The sequence below is a fragment of the Hyperolius riggenbachi genome, chromosome 5 (genome assembly GCF_040937935.1).
Source record: "Hyperolius riggenbachi isolate aHypRig1 chromosome 5, aHypRig1.pri, whole genome shotgun sequence".
NCBI classification, from domain to species: domain Eukaryota; kingdom Metazoa; phylum Chordata; class Amphibia; order Anura; family Hyperoliidae; genus Hyperolius; species Hyperolius riggenbachi.
The window spans coordinates 186970965-186991624 of NC_090650.1; the positions used below are offsets into that span (position 1 = coordinate 186970965).

Here is a 20660-nt window from a genome sequence, read left to right on the forward strand (position 1 = left end):
CAATTTTATTACCTCCATGAGGTAGTGGACGCCTTATAAAGATCAGTTGGTCTACTAATCGCCTCTGTTGAAATCTGACCAATAGTAACCGCTAAGTCACTAAGTCAGCTGCAGAAGCTAATGCTGTAAACTAAAGCCGACTTAAAGCCTGGTACAGTACACACCTTCAACTTTGGCCAATCAATGTCAATTTTACCACATCCATGTTGTCTAATGGTTACCACCTCCATGTAGTATGATGGTCTACAGATTGTGAATAATATGAGCTGATTGTATAGGTAAACCTTCATACTACATGGAGGTGGTAAAATCGGTCACGGATTAGCCAATCATAATTGAAAGTGTGTACCAAGTTTAAGTCTTTAACCATTGGAATTAGCAACTGTAGGTTCTATAAGTTTAATAGTTGTAAAATTGTTAACACAATCTATCTAACTTGGTATAACCTAAATTAACCAACAACTGTTATTTAAAGTTAATATGGGACCACGGCAATATGCTAATTCTAGATACCTTAACATAAAATGTACTAACCCAAGTTGTGTTTGTTGGGACTTCATTTTCCTTGTCGCTGTTCCTTACAGCAGGTAGAAAAAAAACTGATAAATCTGACAGGATTTTTGCTAATCTGTCTCCTCATGGGGTATTTGTTAAATGTAAATGCAGACAAGGGTGGCACTGTCCAACTGCCAGAATTGTACATTTTATTTTGGAACAATTTTCTTAAAGAAAACCTGAACTGAAAATTAAAAGTCAAAATAACCATACACAGGTCATACATACCTCCTGTGTAGTCTACTCCTCAATCTCTTTCTCCTCTCCTGCGTCCTGTTTTTCCACTGTAATTTAATGGAATTTTCTGTCCTCCATTTTGAAAATGGCTATTATCCAATAACACATTTCTGGTCGGCACACTGTTAAACTGTAAAATTGTCCACTTGAGCAATAGGGATACATGGACAAAACCTGACACATCAGTTGTCCTCTCAGCTATAACTGACAGCAACTGATATATAACTGACAGCAACTGATATACAGTATTTCAGTTCTGACAAAATGTTATCAGAACTGGAAGGGAGCATTGTCAAAAGAAAATAGTGAGCTTCTGAGAGGAACTGATGGCAAGTAACTATGTAATGTTCATTTCAAGTTGTGTTTGTTTATTTTAAATAATTTTACTCAGTTCAGGTTCCCTTTAAATGTAACATTGTACAGCTTTTTATGATAGTAATATTCAGAGAGAGAGAAAGAGAAGCACAGCCCATAAAACGGTGAACTTTAATCAATTATATGATAATAAAAAAAAAAAAGTTGTATACAAACTTAATTGGTGGTATTGGCCAGCACATAGACTCACTGTACAATGTAAGAATCCCAGAGAGGTCCTCTCTGCACTCTCTCTGGGATGTTCTTCTCTCTTTATCTAAATACAATTTGGGCATTGCTGGAAATTAGAGGAGGTCCTCTCTTGGCAATCTAACTGGAGGTTGTGCACTGTTTTCTTTCCTCTATTTTGACAAAAGTAGGCTTTTTATGTTTTTATATAACATTTTGAATTATTATTGGTTTTTTTTTACTTCTACATCCTCTACATATATCATTAATTATTTTATTTTCAGAGATTATGAATGTTGTTAATACTTCTATGATATTTTGCAGGGTTTTCTGAAGAAAACGTAATTGCTCCTGAGTAAAAGTATGTTGGAAAATGAGCAAAGTGTACCCTACCGTCGCCTTGAACCAGCTGTGATAAAATTTACCAAAGTAGTCATTCCAACTGATTTGGAAAGGTTGAAGAACCACCATTTAAACATAGAGAAGGTTAATTTAATGTTCTTGGTTTTGTTTTTATTTTTTTATGTAATAAAATAGGTGCTGTGCGGCTTACAATAGATCTAAAACTAGTGATTGTAACATAATAGATGGTGCCCTTGGCAGTAGTGTTATTCGTGTGTCCATTTCTGAACTATAGTGGTTAGTCACTCATAATCTGTAGAGCTGGCGGCCTGCTTGTTTAGAGGTTTGCAAAGAAATCCAAAAGGTAAATGGATTCTTGGTAGGTGCATGCTGTGGCCAAAAGAGACAATCAAGCATGGCCAATTTAACATTTATTCAAGTACAATAAAAGTCTCAAGCTTGTTTACCTACTTCAGTGTTTTCAGCTGCCTATGTATGTGTATGAACGCTTGCTGAGAGCCTCAAGGTACATACACACATGCTTTAACTGTTGGCCAAAATGGCCGATAATGACTAGTTTAGATTTGTCTGTACAACATTGTTCCCCGAATTGTCGACCGAGGGATTGTTTCTCAATCCCAATGGGTGACAGTTATCTTATGTATGTACCTAGCTTTACTTCCACACAGGGGCACAACTATAGGGACTGCAAGGGATGCAGGGGGGGGAGCGCTTTTGGAGCAGGAGTAGGCGCAGTGCATGAGGGAGGAACAGTAGCCACAGAGCGACGTGGAGGGGGGCCCAATTCCCCCCTCCCTCACCTCGGGCTCCCCCGTCAGCACTTCCCCCTCCAGTCTTAACGGCAGCAGGAAGCCGGCATAGAACGCGGACATACATCTTCCGCGTTCAATGCAGCAGTGATTATACTCTAACGCTACTTCCTGATAAACAGGAAGTAGCGCCAAGCGCTTCAGAGTATAACCACCGCTGCATGGAACACTGAAGAGGTATGCTGACGGGGGAGCCCGAGGTGATTGAGGGTGGGGGGGGGGATGGGCCCTTCACCCTGCCGCTCTGTGGCCATTGCCCCCCCCCCCCAATGCACTGCGATCCTGGCTACTTATACTAGGGTCACCTATACTGTGGGCTCCTATATCTGACTATACTGCAGGCACCTATGCCTGGCTATACTGGGGGCATCTACACTCAACTAAAGGATTATTAGGAACACCATACTAATACAGTGTTTGACCCCCTTTCACCTTCAGAACTGCCTTAATTCTACGTGACATTTAATCAAGGTGCTGAAAGCATTCTTTAGAAATGTTGGTCCATAATGATAGGATAGCATCTTGCAGTTGATGGAGATTTGTGGGATGCACATCCAGGGCACAAAGTTCCCGTTCCATCACATCCCAAAGGTGCTCTATTGGGTTTAGATCTGGTAACTGTGGGGGGCAGTTTAGTACAGTGAACTCATTGTCATGTTCAAGAAACCAATTTGAAATGATTCGAGGTTTGTGACATGGTACATTATCCTGCTGGAAGTAGCCATCAGAGGGTACATGGTGGTCATGAAGGGATGGACATGGTCATAAACAATGCTCAGGTTGCCCGTGGCATTTAAATGATGCCCAATTGGCACTAAGGGGCCTTAAGTGTGCCAAGAAAACGTCCCCCACACCATTACACCACCACCATCCTGCACAGAGGTAACAAGGCATGATGGATCCATGTTCTCATTCTGTTTACGCCAAATTCTGACTCTATCGAGACTCATCAGACCAGGCAACATTTTTCAAGTCTTCAACTGTCCAATTTTGGTGAGCTCGTGCAAATTGTAGCCTCTTTTTCCAATTTGTAGTGGAGATGAGTGGTATTCGGTGCGGTCTTCTGCTGTTGTAGCCCATCTGCCTCAAGGTTGTGTGTGTTGTGGCTTCACAAGTGCTGCATTACCTCGGTTGTAACGAGTGGTTATTTCAGTCAACGTTGCTCTTCTATCAGCTTGCATCAGTCGGCCAGTTCTCCTCTGACCTCTAGCATCAACAAGGCATTTTCGCCCACAGGACTGCCGCATACTGGATGTTTTTCCCTTTTCACACCATTCTTTGCAAACCCTAGAAATGGTTGTGCGTGAAAATTCCAGTAACTGAGCAGATTGTGAAATACTCACACCGGCCCGTCTGGCACCAACAACCATGCCACGCTCAAAATTGCGTAAATCACCTTTCTTTCCCATTCTGACATTGTTTGGCGTTCAGGAGATTGTCTTGACCAGGACCACACCCCTAAATGCATTGAAGCAACTGCCATGTGATTGGTTGATTAGATAATTGCATTAATGAGAAATTGAACAGGTGTTCCTGATAATCCTTTAGTTGAGTGTATGCCTGGCTATACGGGGGGCACCTATACCTGCCTATACTGGGGGCAACTCTAGTACCTGGCTATACTGGGGCACCTATACCTGTCTATACTGGGAGCATCTGTGCCTGGCTATACTGGGGACACCTCTACCTGGCTATACTGGGGCACCTATACTTGTCTATACTGGGGTCATCTATGTCTGGCTATAGTGGGGGCACCTCTGCCTGTCTATACTTTGGTCACCTGTTCCTGACTATACTAGGAACATTTATACCTGGCTATACTGGGGGCACCTATACGTGTGTGGGGGGGGGGGGGCCCATTCACAGTTTCGCAGTGGGGCCAGTGATTTCTAGTTACCCCCCCTGCTTCCACATTGTGCCAAAGAGAAGTTAGATGAACAAATGCTGACTGAGCATGAGAGGCCTATAGTACTCTGGCCATTACATGGTGCTATGAACAATAAGCAGCTTTGGTCAGTCCCCTCTGTTTTGCCAGAGTAACCGGAAAGCAACCTCTTTTATAATACATATATTTTGATTGCCCAGGTTTGTGAAATGTGTAATTTTAAAATTCTCTGAATAGATTGGCTTTGGTTTCATTTACAGATTACTTTTTCATGAACAATCAGAGGTTGAAAATATTTACAGAATTTAACTACTTTCTGCATCATGTGCAGTTTATTCACGGCCCGGCAAAACTTCACTTGAAGTTGACGTGAATATAAGTCTTCAGCGGTGGGCGGCCGCCGTACGCTCCCTTTGTCGCCAGTTAGCATAGAGATGAATGAATGGGAACGCAGTTCCCATTCATTAATCTAAGTCCCTGATTCAACGAACGCCGGCGTCTATGAGAGATTCCTGCATTCATTGTATCTTCCTGTTGTTACAGTGCCACGCATTACTTCCGATTCACCTACTTAGGTACGTGAATTGGAAAGAATGACTGAGGACATCTTGTGGCCGAATAGTAAATTGCACCAAAATCCACTTTTATTTAATAAAAATCCCAACACTGACTTTTATAATTAACTATTTCCCTCCCACACCCTCCCATAATACCCAAACTTTTTTTTTGTATAAATATACATAAGTAGTTACCTTAGGGACTGAACTTTTTTTTATATTTATGTCGAGGGTATATTGCTGTTAATTTTTAATTTACAGGCTTGTAATTAGTGATGGATGCAAAACTGAAAAAAATGCACCTTTATTTCCAAATAAAATATTGGCGCCATACATTGTACTAGGGAAATGTTTTAAATGTTGCGATAACTGGGGCAAATGGGCAAATAAAAAGTGTGGCTTTTCATCCACAGTAGTACGTTTTATTTTACCACTATAATGGCTAAAAACTGAGAAATAATGAATTTTTTTTCTTTTTTCTTTCTTATTATTCTAATTAAAATGAGTCTAAAATAAAATAATTCTTAGTATAATGTACCTCCCAAAGAAAGCCTAATTGGTGGCAAAAAAAGACATAGATCATTTTGTTGTAATTAGTAGTGATTAAATTATTGGCGAAAGAATAGGAGGAGCGCTGACTGGTGAAAATTGCTCTGGTTATAAAGGGATAAAAAAAAAACCCTCAGTGGCCAAGTTATATGTTGAATAAGAAAAACATATTGTATTTAAGATCAAAACTTGTTAGTTGTTGGAAGCTAACAATATTTTTTGCATTTTTTAGTATCAAAGATGTAGATCATGGGATCAGTTGCACAAGGAACATGTCAACGCTAGATGTACAGTGCAAGTAAGTAAAATAAATATAAATATTTACAGTTCCATTAAAGTGTTCCCCACGAACCCCTCCAGGAATTCTCTCTTAGTGTCATTACATAATAGCCCTATTAGTATTTTCTGACATTTAGAGACATGATCTAATTCACCAATTCCCAAACACACCAACTGAAGGTAAGGCCTCCTGACTAGGTCATCCATCACCTTTCCAATCTCTGACCACTGACAAACATGTTAAAGCATATAACAATGCATTGTCACTAATCTTCCGGGGGACTGCGCTCAGCGACGGGACCACGGAGTAGCGAGGGAAGCCTCAATAGGATCCTGAGGCTTCCCTCTTAAGGTAAGTATCCAATTTTGTATACCCAAGCTTCGGCTCGGGTACACTTAAAATAAAGTTTGGTAGATTACTTTTTGGTCCCTAGGCGTGTACAAATGATAAGGGTACATGATCTGTGTATGGAAGAAAAAAAAGTTTTATTCATTCTTGATTGTAACAGTAGTTAAATGGGCAGCACGGTGGTGTATTAGATAGCACTCTCACCTTGCAGCATTGGGTACCTGGTTCCCATCCCAGCCAGGGCACTGTCTGCACAAATTTTGTATGTTTTCCCCATGTCTGTGTGGTTTTCCTCCGGGCACTCTGTTTTCCTCCCACATTTTAAAAGCATACAGATAAGTTAATTGGCTTACCCCTAAAAAATTGTCCCTAGACTAAGATAAACCTAGGACTATGGTAGTTTGTGAGCTCCTCTGAGGGACAGTTTGTGACAAGACTATGTATACTCTGCAAAGCACTGCAAAAGATCTCGTTCTATAAATAATAATGGGGAATATTTTACCACAAGAAGTAGTTATGACCAGGGCCGAAGGCACATGCCTACAGGCACCTGATGATAAAAATGTGTCTCCCCTCCCCAAGTTCCTACTGCTATACCTATGCAGAGTCCCGAGCGCAGTGTAAATGAGAGATTACTCACCCAGGTCTCATCATTCCACTGACCAGATCTACCTTCAGTTGCAGGCTTCTCTATCTACCTAATACTTGGGGACACCATAACTACTTAATACTGAAGATTGCTCTGGCTACCTGATACTAAGAGGCACCTGTAGCTACCTATGATGGGCAAGTGAAGTAAGGGAGAAGTGACAGCTGGGACATCCAGCACACTTGTGATTCAGCTCGGCGGGGGTTTGTAGGTTCATGTAGGTCTATGGTACCAAGTTATCTGTGCCTATAGGATCCTGTGATGTAAATCCGGGCCTGGTTATGGCAAATCCTATATCTGTATTTAAATAGGATGAAACTCCATATTAACTTAAAGAGTAACTGTCAGGCTGCAGAAGCTAATTTAAACCTCTATTCTCCTGTGTTAAACAGTTTAGAAGGAAGCCCAAAAGCAATTAGTGAAGATAAAAATCTCAGTTACCTTTTGATGTGTGCTTATCTTAAAGGCTGTTATAGACCCATAAGGACGCAAGCCGCATACTAAACTGCAAAGCATTCTGGGGCCCTCCCCTCGGCTGCTAATGAGACGTTACAGCAGCTTGTGTAATCAGTCCAGCGCGTAGCACTGATAAATCTCGGGCAGAGTACACTGCAGGAGTCAGCTATTGTTCCTAGCCACATGGCTCATTAATATTCACTGCACACTGTGTTATTTAGTACCAGCTTTTCTGTGATCAGGAAGCAGGCAGGACATGACGACACATTTGACAGAAAAACATGGAGCCTGCCATGAGCTGTCAGGAGCATCTATCTCTGCATATACTATATACAAATTCTGTGAAATCCAAACGTGGACAGTGAAATGCATATGTAATGTAAGTACAGCCAATCTTTAGCTACTGATATGTGTTTATTTTCTCTGAGACCTTATACCTAACAGCTCCTCTTTAAAGAAAAAAAAATCCAATAAGAAATTGCTGCTTTTTTTTTTTTTTTTTTTAGGTTACCTATGTTTTTAGTATTCTCTGTCAGATTTAGGAGAAATATGGTATGAAAAACAGAAAATAATATTTCTGCAGGTTTCCATCTTTCCTGTTTCTCTGTGTTGCCCAAAGTGACATTACTTCTGCTTACAGGCTTACATCACTTTGTAAACTCTTCAAAGGGAGGGGGGATTCAATAACCTTCTAGTCATAGTGTCCTTATCTTAACCGAAAGGAAGCTACATTAGTGTAAAAAAGAAAAAAATTCCCACAATCCCGCTGGAACTGCGCAGTTCCTGCAGTTAGGCAGAGGCACCCAGACCAGGTAAAAAGTAAAAAAAAATTGGGGGACATGTAGGGACCTATTTTAGAAGAAAAAAGGGGATTACATTTATTTTTGGGGCACTAACTATTTTTTTTTTTTAGCAATTTTTGGATGTTACAACCCCCTTTAAAGGAAACCTGAGATGGGCTGGATAGAAAAACAATTGTACATACCTGGCTGTGCGTGCACCCCTATCGCACTCCCATCGCTGACGGGAGTGCGATGGGGGAGCGCGCAGCCGGACTGCACATGCTCTAACTGGCATGGACTCAAGGTATTACCGGACTGAATAGTGGAGCGGCGAGGAAGCTATCAGCCTGAAGAAGGCACGAAGAAGCCCCAGGTATGTATCATTATTTCTATCCCCGTCTCAGGTACACTTTAAAAGATGCTTGTATGCTTTCCTTCCATTAAAGCACTACCACAGTTATATTTACTGGGTATTCCCGGCAGAGTTCATCCAGAGATTTTATCTGACTGCCACCTGAAGTCTGAAAGGATTTTTTTCCCCTTTTAAAGGCTATTAAATATTTCTTTAAATAATTACTGCAGCCAAAACCATTGCAGTATCCTTAGCTGGAGAATTAACCAATGTATGCCAATCTGTATTTTGCAGAAAATGGTAATGTTACAGTGCCATAAAAGACTTTTTTTTTTTTTTTTTTTTTTTTCAAATGGAGCATCAATGACATTCAATACATGTGAGCTTGTGCAAAGCATTAGAGAGTATAAGACAATGAAAGATGCCAAAGAAAAATGAGCAAATATGAAATACACAGGCTGTTACAAATAAAAGGTTTGTATAATTAAAAACAGGATACTTGATAGTACTGAGCTCTTCCTCAAGATAAGCATGGTTTAGGGTCTGCCATACAGTTTTACTGTGTCTACAGCCAAATACTAGGGAGTGGAGTAGGTGGCGGAGAAGTAAAATGGGAGGAGTTAAGTTGAAGGGGGGAGTCCCTGTACTAGGGTTAAACTGCTGCTATACAGTTTGTAGTCAGTAATAGGGCGTTAGTGGTCAGGTTTCTGAAGGCAGGCCCTATCACAGATTAGAGATTCTATTTGTAAGAGGGATATGTTAAAAAAAAAACACGCAGTCGTAAATGAGACACACCTCGGTGTCAGTGTTGGTGCGGGATGTGAAAATTCAGCAGATACAGCAGGGAAATAAGTGTGCACTATAACTTTAAAGCGGAATATAACCCTGCATTTCAACTTTGCTCTAAAACATTATTTACAGCATATTATATGCAACCAGCATTTTTTTTTTTACTAGACCAGCATTGGAAGGGTTACACACAGAGGTTTAAAGTTCCGTGGAGAGCTATGCAGAAGTTCAGATAGATACATTTAACTAAATAGAATGTAACAAGTGATAAATGTTACACACTCTTTGGCTGTCCTCCAACTCCTTCTCAGTCAGTGAGTCACATTCCACACTTAGATACATTTATGTAAACAAAATGTATCTATGTAAGCTTCTGATGCGTCTGCAGTTCTCTCCAGGAACTTTAAAGCTCTGTGTAACCCTTCCAATGCTGGTCTAGTAAAAAAAATTGCTGGTTGCATATAATATACTGTAAATAATGTTTTAGAGCAAAGTTGAAATGCAGGGTTATATTCCGCTTTAAGGTGGGTAAAAAATAAATCCAAACAGAAGTCAGAAACCCCAACATATCAACCTGCTTTTAATGAATTACTGTATTAGCTGTTTTGTAGCAGTTAACTCAGATCAAACTGACAAAAATGTGTTGTAATGATTCAAGTACAGGTAACTGTTCCATTGAAATACTAGGCCATCTAGATGTCTTAGGGCCCGTTTCCACTACAAAATGATACAAATGCGACTACCTAGCCGCATCGCATCACTTCCGCCGCCGGCCACATCACTTCCGCATCTCCCGATGCAGAAGTCAATGGAGGAGATGGGACACGGCTGCGGGCGGATGCGGCCGTGCGAGAATCTGCAGCATGCTGCAGATTCTCGGATCGCTCCGCACAACATGCATGCAGTGGAAACTCTTCCATTGCCGTGCATGTGTTTCAGGACACCTGTGGTGCAATGCGGCTATGTAGCCGCATCGCACAGCTCCTAGTGGAAACGGGTCCTTAAAGAGGAACTCCAGTGAAAATGATATAATGATCAAAAGTGCTTTAATTTTTCCACTAATTATGTATTAATGATTTAGTCAGTGTTTGCCCACTGTAAAATATTTCCTATCCCTGATTTACATTCTGACATATATCATATGGCGACATTTTTGGTGCTGGCAGATGATGTCAGTGGAAGTAGCTGCTGCTTGCTTTTTTGGCAGTTGGAAACCACTGTTATTTCCCACAATGCAACAAGGCTCCCACAGTGTGATGTCAGCACTATGGTCCTGACATCACACTGTGGGAGGGGTTTCGCCACAATACCAGCCATACAGAGCCCCCTGATGATCCTTTTGAGAAAAGGTAAATATTTCTCGTGGGAAAGGGAGTATCCGCTACTGATTGGGATGAAGTTCAATCCTTGGTTACGGTTTCTCTTTAAAGTGGACCTGAATTCTTGCACATGACACAAGGAAAACATGGAGAAATGCACCCTGAATGTATTTAGAGAGTTTAGCCTGTCTAGTCCCCACTCATCTGTGTCTAATCACAAGTTGTAATTTGATCTCTTGCCGTGTCAGCTGACTGCCATGGTAGATAAGGCAGATAAACTCATTTGAAAGCACAGGATGTTAACAATATGTCTGCTTCCATGAAAGCAGCAAGTGGGAAGTGATTTGTATCAGCTGTAACAAAGAAATGTTTTTTTTTTTAAAGGTTATCATGCTGTTGTGTATCTTTTAGGCAGGGGTCAAACGTGTCTGCTTTCGTGTGCGTTTTCTGCACGGAAAAACTGATTTCAACTGAGAACTCGAGTTAATCAATAGGCTAGGTCACACTTGACTGCAGATTTTGCGCGCAGAAAAAAATTGACATCCTTCACATTTTGTCAGTTTTATCTATAAATTACATTAGCTGCTGTAAAGCAGGGGTCACACTTGTCTTTCAGTTTTCTACACTTTTCAGAGGTACAAATTAACCAGCAAGCTCATGGTGAGCCAGAACTCATTGGAGCGTGTAAGGGGCCTACAATTGTCCAAAAAGCCCTCTTAATTATGCTATGGAAAACAGTTTGCTTTCTTAAAACAGAGAGTATTTGCGATAATTCAGGTTGGAGTGAGCTCCGAGATGTCTCCCAGTGCATCACTGCTGAAATATGCAAAACAACCATTGTTGTCTTTGGAAGCTAAACACACCTCCTGATCCGCTGGAATGTATGAACTGGGAGATATCTCGGAGCTCACTCCAACCTGAATTATCGCAAATACAGTACTTTGTTTTAAGAAGGCAAACTTTTGTTTTCCTACACTTTTCAGAAAACTGAAAGACAAGTGTGACCCCTGCCTTAGAGCAGAGAGAACGTTCTGAGTTTAGGTCATTGTATTTGAGGAGAATTAAGGTTTTGTTATAGCTCTTTTCAGTTACGAAGCACCTTGACTTATTTACTTGTTTGAGTCATATACAGAGGCCACCCAGGTCCTCCGCAAACCCACTGCAGCTGGCCGGAACCCTCTTCATCCCCGTGGCCATGCTTCCATCTAGGGTTGCAACGGTATGAAATTCCACGGTATGATAACCGTCAAAAAAAATACCACGTTATTACGGTATACAAGTATTTGGACCTGGGCCCCACCCCCTTACATTAAATAAAGTGCCCCCACCCGCCAGTAATGGGTGGCTGCAGCATAGGTAGCCAGGGATAGGTGTAGCCAGTGGTAGGTGGCCGCAGCGTAGTAGGTAGCCAGGGATAGGTGTAGCTAATGGTAGGTGGCCGCAGCATAGGTATCCAGGGATAGGTGTAGCCAGTGGTAGGTAGCCACAGCACAGGTAGCCAGGGATAGGTGTAACCAGTGGTAGCTGGCCAAAGCATAGGTAGCCAGTGGTAGGTGGCCGCAGCACAGGTAGCCAGGGATAGGTGTAGCCAGTGGTAGGTGGCCACAGCATAGGTAGCCTGTGGTAGGTGGCCGCAGCATAGGTAGCCAGGGATAGGTGTAGCTAGTGGTAGGTGGCCGCAGCATAGGTAGCCTGTGGTAGGTGCCGCAGCATAGGTAGCCAGGGATGGGTGTAGCCAGTGGTAGGTGGTGCAGCATAGGTAGCAAGGGATAGGTGTAGCCAGTGGTAGGTGGCCGCAGCATAGGTAGCCAGGGATAGGTGTAGCCAGCGGTAGGTGGCCGCAGCATAGGTAGCCTATGGTAGGTGGCCGCAGCATAGGTGCCAGGGATGGGTGTAGCCAGTGGTAGGTGGTGCAGCATAGGTAGCCAGGGATAGGTGTAGCCAGTGGTAGGTGGCGCAGCATAGGTAGCCTGTGGTAGATGGCTGCAGCATACTGTAGGTAGCCAGGGATGAGTGTAGCCAGTGATAGGTGGTGCAGCATAGGTAGCCAGGGATAGGTGTAGCCAGTGTTAGGTGGCCGCAGCATAGGTAGCCTGTGGTAGGTGGTGCAGCATAGGTAGCCAGGGATAGGTGTAGACAGTGGTAGGTGGCGCAGCATAGGTAGCCAGGGATAGGTGTAGCCAGTGGTAGGTGGCGCAGCATAGGTAGCCAGGGATAGGTGTAGCCAGTGGTAGGTGGCGCAGCATAGGTAGCCTGTGGTAGGTGGCCGCAGCATAGGTGCCAGGGATGGGTGTAGCCAGTGGTAGGTGGTGCAGCATAGGTAGCCAGGTTTAGGTGTAGCCTGTGGTAGGTGGCGCAGCATAGGTAGCCTGTGGTAGGTGGCGCAGCTTAGGTAGCTAGGGATAGGTTTAGCCAGTGGTAGGTGGCGCAGCATAGGTAGCCAGGGATAGGTGTAGCCTGTGGTAGGTGGCGCAGCTTAGGTAGCTAGGGATAGGTTTAGCCAGTGGTAGGTGGCGCAGCATAGGTAGCCAGGGATAGGTGTAGCCAGTGGTAGGTGGCGCAGCATAGGTAGCCAGGGATAGGTGTAGCTAGTGGTAGGTGGCCGCAGCATAGGGATAGGTGTAGCTATAATTAGGTGGAGAGACAGGCAGAGGGAGGGAGAGGGGAGTCAGGGGACAAATACTCACTTTTCAGCAGCCAAGTCCTCAGTCCTAAGTGCTTCATTCACTTAGAGTGTAGAGACGCTGGGCGGGAACGAGCGTCATTAATTACGCCAGCCCAGGACTCAGGAGAAGTGCTCTGCATAGTTCGCCACTGGTGGGAGCCTGGGAGGCAGTCTCTGCGTTCCAGCAGCTGCGTCCTCACTGGACGCGCATCATATCCGGCGCCTGAGAGCCGATTCGCTGAGTGGTGACGGGCGGCGAATGCAGAAGCGAAAAAATGGTATTTTGACAATGTGCATGGTATGATAACCATGCACATTGAAACCGCGATATATCGCGATACCGGTATATCGCGACAACCCTACTTCCATCCATGCACGAGCATAGCTGTACTGCGCATGCGTGAGCACGATCGGCGCATGCCCAGTGGCACAAAACTTCTTGTGCATAGAGGAAAGAGGCATGTATGAGTGGCTTTGTGCCACTGGGCATGTGCCGACCATATTTGTGCATACGCAGTATGGCTGTGCTCATACATGGATGGGAGCATGGCCATGGAAACACGTTTGGCAAGCTCTTGTTGAAGACATTGAATTTGGCAAGACTGTTAATTTGTTAAAGCAAACCTGAAGTGAGGAAACTCACCTCAGGTTAGATATATACCTATATAGAGGAAAGGCGATTGATACCATAGATTCTACCCAGACCTCGGTCCATCCCTCCGTTCTTGCATCCTCCTCCGTAATGCGCATGCGTGAGCCTAAACTCACGCGTGCATAGTACAGATGCAGTCATCTTCCAAAGTACTCAGGGACGCCATTTTATAGGTTGCCTAAGGATTGCCAAAAAAGGATAGTGCAGGAGCAACGATATGGGCTGCAGTTCGGGAAGGCTTTATGGTATACATAGGCAAGTAGCGTTCTCACTTCTGGTTCACTTTAACATCGACTTTTCAGGGATGTTCAATGAGATGATAATTTAGAATTAATGCAGGATTGTGCAAATTTTGTATGCAATTTATGGGGCTTAAAAAATGGACCAGTTGAATTCCACTTTGGCAGGATTCAGATGGGCCTCAACATTTTTTCTATAGTAGCGCTGTTTTGATTGCACCCCTACTGTTATGACAGTTGTATTGCATGTCCTAATTCCACGTCTTTCCCTTTCAGTTGCCACCATTATGGTTTCTGCCCATTTTAGTGTCCCCTAGAGTGTCCCCCTTGTACAGTGTTCTTCCCAGGCTCTTAAAGCTGGGTGCTCCACTTGGCTAATTTTGCTGAGCACCCAGTCGTCATTGTCTCTTCTCATCCTCCTCCTATGCGGTAAGCAGAGAAGTGCCAGTCCATTCTCCCGTCGCACCTCACCCAGCTACTTTTTCATGCCATCCAGCTGGGAATAATTTCTGGGAAGAACACTGCTTATAGTTACATCAGATATATCACACCTCTATGCTTTGTCCAATGTATCCTAAAACATACAGATACTAGTTATTGCTCCAGTTATTTGCCTGATAAAGTGGGTTTGATCCTGAGAAATGCATTGCATTGTGGAGTGTATAAATACATTTCATTGTTGACTATAATCAACCAATTCGGTGTCTACTTACTGGGGAGTTAAGTCCACCACTACCTCCTCTTTTCAATGTTTTTTAACGGTTTTATCCTATTATTGGCACCTTTGTCCCATCCGTGCTAAATTTTCAAGTCCACCCTAGGTGACCCCTTGTCTCCTATCTACAGAGAGCTACTTTTTAACCTGAGTGAGGTCAGGTCCTAATGCTGCCTACCCTCCTATACAGTAGTTTCCTTTGAGGTAACTCACACTTGTGAGTATAACAGTACATGTTTTCTTTCTCCATAACCTGGTTATAATGCATACTACACTATATTGGGCTTTAGGTGTCCCTTTCTGTTTCCCTCCTACAATTCCTCTGCCACATGTACTGGGTCCTAGCTTGTTGATGTCATTAGGCTAGGACCCTGTACATGCAGCTGGAAGAGGCCAGCTGCAGTGTGTGGTTTCACAGGATATATACATGTAGTGTGCTCAGAATGTCTACTGGTCAATATATTACCATATTTTATAAAAGTGATGTTTTATGTTTGATGGCTGTCTCATTTCACGTGGCAAGACCAGAGACTAGGACCTAAAGCAGCGCAACATAATTTAAGCAGCGCAAGTTAAAAATCTTATGCGCAAGCTACATGCTATAGTGCTGCTTAGCACACGTTGATAACTTACGCCTGCTCCTTTCTAAGTATTGGACGCTTTTTTTAATCCCACCCTGAGTCCCTTCGGGTCCATTGTCATTGTAGCACAGCTTAGTGAATCAAGGCCTAGGTGTTTAATTCATACAGTGTTTAAATGTGCATTGGGTATTAATTTCCATCTGCAAATAATAATAATGGTTAATAACTGCTAACCTCTAATTTTAAGCTTTTTGTTTTTATCGACAATTTAAATTAAATAAAAATTCACTCAAGTATTTAATATTTTTTTTTGCAGCAACTTCGTGCCAACATAAAAGAGATGGAAACACTTTTTCTTAAAGTGAGAACTAAAGATATCCAGACCTTGGCAGCAGTATTATTACCAGTAAAAGATCTAGCTCTATCTTCAATAAGTAGCTTTTTGGAACTTCATTCAAAATCAGTTGAAGATTTAATGTTGCTTGAAAAAAAAGAGGAGCAGGATACTGTAATTTCAAAAGGTAAATGGCAAAAGGTGTAAAAACACAGCCAGTGGTGTGTACTCTACTGATCTCTCACGGGGTTCACAGTTGGGAATCTTTAGTGGTTGGCCCAATTCATTTTATTGTATTTTTTATATCATAAAGCATATGCTGGGCTGGAAAGCACATAATTCTATACCTGAATTATTATTTTGTTTAGGATTGTTTCACCTACTTACACTACAAATATAATACCACACTACTGATCTCTCAGAGGATTTACAGTTGGGTATCTTTATTTGTTGGCCCAATTCATTTTATTGTATTTTTTATAGCAAAAAAACATATACTGGGCTCAAAAGCACAGAACTCTATACCTGAATTATTATTATTTATTTTTTTAGGATTGTTTCACCTACTTACACTACAAATAGAATACCAGTTCATCTCTTAACTCTGTCTGGGCCTGCACTGTTAAAACAAATTTGCCCCTTATGAGATAATTTTTAGACTTGTTTGTAAAATAACTTTTCAGAAGATTAGAACTGAAAGTACAGAAAGTAAGAAAAAAGGTGATATCACATTTATTTTGATCCTCGTTCTTCCTTGCCTGGGACTGTGGGACATAAAGGGTATTAAGAGGTGAAAACATTTCCCGTGAGAAAACTTAGGAGAAAAGGTACCAGTAATTGCATATGGGCCAAATGGCCTGTAAAATCAACTTTACTCTTCTATGAGACTAAGAAACAGGGAATCTTGACTTACAAGGACTACTGCACACATCCCAAAATTACATACAGGGGTTTGTACAAAAAGAGTAATGAGTAGCTTAGGTTGTAAGAAGAGACCAGGGTGTAAAATCCTTGTGTGGTGTTATTTGTGTTTTGATCACAAACAAGGATCCTATAGTTTATGAATAATCAAGTACCGGTAATACACGAGTGAGGCGTTTATTAATGCAGATACTATTGCTTCTAGAGATGACAATGTTAGAGGGAGTTTCAATATCTAGTTTAATTACTAGTAGCTGCTGATATGCTTCTGGCTAGCTTGTTACACAGTGACTTATCTATTGTGTGGCACACCATAGCATGTGTCCTGGGCACTAACATCTAGGGGGTACTGTTCCACTGCAGAGCTTGAACTATCCTTGAACTATAAAAGATTCCGTGCACGTTCCTATTTGTGTCTGCCTCCTGCTTCCTGTTTTTTCACAACACCTGTGAGTTGAGCTACAGTAAGATCCGGTGGTCGCTCATGACGGCAGAACGCCGAGAACCCACTGCTGGAGTGCATGACGCTCAGCTCCCATTGGATAAGTGGCGGGCGCACTCTCAGTACACGCTCCGCCACTGTAAACATTAACCACGTGTGTGGATAGCGTGTCAGCATCTCTGCTGATTTGCTTTCTGTTGATTGGTTATTTTGGATTCCTTTAGTTTCTGATTGGTTAGTGCTAGTATAAATGAATTGTGAGCACCATCGCCTGTGATAGCCTATGCTGGGCTTGTTGCTGAGATTGCGCTCACACCAAGTGCTTGTCTTGCTGCCGACTTCTTCCAGATTGGATATCTGTTACCGGCCTGAACCTGACCACGCTTCTGTATTGGATTACCTGTTACCAACCTGGCTTGCACCTGACCACGCTTCTGTATTGGATTACTTGTTACCGACTCGGCTTGTTAAAGAGAGAATCTGTACTATGAAAAGCTTACATAAATAAAAGTACCAGCCTGTTTGTAGTCTTCTCCTAGCCCCCTCTGTGACATTTTCACTGCTCCTGCTGCTTTCTTGGTGATAAAATCAGTTTTATTAATTGTTTTTGTAAACAATGAAGATGGCCGCCAAACAGGAAATAAATCATCAGAGCAGGTGCTAGTTTGCAGAGGCTCCTCTCAAACGTGACTTCACTGCTGGAATATTTCTCCCACTTGTTGCCTTGGCTGCTTGTCTGGGCTTTGAACTGATCTTTCTGCACTCACAGCTGTTCACAAGGTCACAGACAGGCTGGCTGTGAGCAGAGACGCTGGCTGTGACTCATGTACACACAGAGCCTGCAGGGGGCGTGGGGGAGGTGTGCATAAATTCTCCCTATCACAGCACATTCCTCTCAGGGCTGACAAGGCTCGACAAAGGAAAGAAGATTAGATATAATACAGGGACAGTGCAACTAGAAAAGTCTGCAGTAAGCCAGACCACATTAGAACAGGTATGGGAACTTATAGGATAGAAGAAATCAGGCTGGAAATTTTGTTAGTCTCTTTAAAGGATTTGCATGAACGCTGCCTGGACTGACTCTGGCTTGATTGACCACGCATTTGTCTAGTGATACTTCTGCCATTGCCTGCTTCCTTGTCTTCATCTGGATTTCCTCAGCCTATAGGCCACAGGTGACTATTCTGTATACTTTTACTTTGCCTTGCTGTGTTTGGTAATTGCTGTCTGCCAGTTTGTATGCTACATCTGCCTGAAGGGTATTGTAGTTTTATCAGGCAGGAGTTCTCGCAGGTGTTAGGGCTAGGTTTTATGTCACTCATATGGGCAAACAACCTGACTCACAGCAGGTGACCAGACAAGCCTGACGGGTACTATATAGAGCACTTCCAAATCTGTAGTGTAGAGTTAGTTATTATGTGGCACATATTTGATGAGGTATTCTGTGTCTGTGAACAGCTGCATTTCTATCACACTGTACTGATAATGTGGAAACAGAAGAGTGCAATGAAATGACCATTGCTCACTTCTGCCCTCAGTGTGTGTTATTGTAGCTGTAGCTTTTCTGTAGATAGCTGGGAGCATAAATGTAATAAAAGCGCCTACAAAAAAAGGGTGCCAGATATTACCATTAATAAAATCCCCTGCCTAAACCTAACCTCCCCATCTACTTGTTATCACTACTGCCTGCCTATTACCTGCTTAGCACTATCTGCCATTACTTCTACACATTGATCACTTACTACCTATCACTACTTCATGCCATTGCCATTACCTTGTCACTAGAATACAACCATTAGTACTTTCCTGTCACTAAACATATCTATCACTATCTGCCTATCATTGCTATTATTAGCCCTTGAGTGAAATTTCTTTTTATCTTTCACATTATATATTTGTGTATTATTACATATTTACAGTAGCAAGAAAAAGTATGTGAACCCTGTGGAATTATCTGGATTTCTGCACAAATTGGTCCTTGTAAGGCTTGTCAGGTTATGTCCTCACTCAGTCTCTATGCCCCAATCTATTACCACGGCTCTGAGCCCGGCCCACGTCTTCACCTATAGACAAGCCCCCGCGTGAACAGGACACGTTATTTGTCTCCTGACTACGGGTACCCCCAGGTCTTAACGTGCAAGGCATACAAACTGATATAAGGAAATAACCTGTTAGAGCCCTAATGAGGCTAGTAACACAGTTCAACAGTTCAGCAGTATCACACAGGGTTATTACCTGGATTCAGAGGAATGAAGCAATCAGCGTTGTGTGTCAGTAATAGCAGAGATATCGATTGCAGATTCTCCAGTAACGAGAGAGGGATCAAGCAATCCACAGGCAAAGTTCAGGTAATGAGTAAACTAGGGATCATGCAGTTCAGACAGGTCTTCATGCAAAGTTATTCAACAGGAAAATGATTGATCTGGGTTATAAAATAGTTCAAGCAAGTTTGCATGCAGTATTATGCAACAGGTAGTAGTTGATGCAAGTTATGAAACAGTTCCTTAGTCTGCATGCAAAGTTATTCAACAGGTAACAGATGCTCCAGGTGATATGTAACAATGTTTATGCGAGACTGCATACACACTGTTTAGTTGGCTGATTTTAGTTTCAGCAAGATGGCGCCTGGATAGGAAGCCACGGCCACAGGGCTCCGGCAATAACTTCTTTTTTCTCCTCTCCCTGGGTCCACCCCAGGCCATGGCTCACCACAGAGGCTCCTTCCAGCATCTTCACTCCATCGCTGCGAAGTGGGGAGCATTGCGCTCGCTCCCCGTTCTCCAGTTCCCCAACACTCGCTCTGAGGACCGGCTTGCCACGTGGAGGTCCCCAACTACTGACCCCACGTGATGCTGCAGATGCTGGCCCCGGAGCGTATCCGCACTCCATGCGGCTGCGTCGCTGCTCTCCAGGACTCTGGTCACCCGCCTGCTCTCCTTCTCACTTGCGGGGATGTGGGCTGCTTGAAGCCGCTGCCATGGACACCTGGACGCCGCTAGGAAGGAACCCACAGCAGTTCCCCTGCTGCCGCTCACAGCCGACCATAGCCACTTGGAGCACAGAGGAAAGCCACAGCTAGCTAGTACCCCCACCGCTGCTCCCAGCCCTTCACTCTACATGGGAGCCGATCCACTGCTCTGGGCATGGCAGGCTCCTGGATCTTATTGCGGGCCCCACCAGCCATCGGGTCACTGGCTATGCTGCCCCTCCAGCCATCAGACACTCACTACAGCAGCCATCGGGACACCGGCTACACGCTGCCCCATCAGCCATTGGGTCACTGGATTCACTGCCCCATCAGACATCAGGGACGCTACCTTTGCCACTGAACCCCTCTCACAGGGACAACGGTATCCAGCCATCAGGACACTGCCGGATACTGACAAACCCCTAACACTGCCACATGGATGTGATCTGTTAGGTTTGGGATACCTGCAGCCAGGAAGGCCCTCTTGCACTCCTCCCATCAGCAGGCCTGATCTGCTATCTGTGCATCTACTAGGCTTACACGACTAGGCCAACACGCCCAAGCCTAGGGACTTATTTCCTTCCATCCAGAGCAGTTATCCGATCCGCCAGCCAGCCACCATCAAAACCCCAGGGGATTCTCGGACTCTCTTTTTTTACTCCTCTATTCT

The 20660-nt window shown here is 43.4% G+C and overlaps 1 protein-coding gene across 4 annotated transcripts in view; it reads left to right on the forward strand.

The window, feature by feature from the left end:
* STX17 (syntaxin 17) overlaps positions 1 to 20660 on the forward strand; it is a 102519-nt gene that overhangs the window by 38346 nt on the left and 43513 nt on the right. For 3 of the 4 annotated variants that reach the window (XM_068236493.1, XM_068236492.1, XM_068236491.1), the window contains exons 2-4: positions 1660 to 1821; positions 5731 to 5796; positions 15642 to 15846. In XM_068236493.1, coding sequence (XP_068092594.1) covers positions 1699 to 1821; positions 5731 to 5796; positions 15642 to 15846 — 394 coding nt within the window. In that variant the 5' untranslated portion in view covers positions 1660 to 1698. Of the gene's footprint in view, positions 1 to 1659; positions 1822 to 5730; positions 5797 to 9792; positions 9818 to 15641; positions 15847 to 20660 lie in introns of those variants that run through there. The other variant, XM_068236495.1, reaches the window with a different exon arrangement.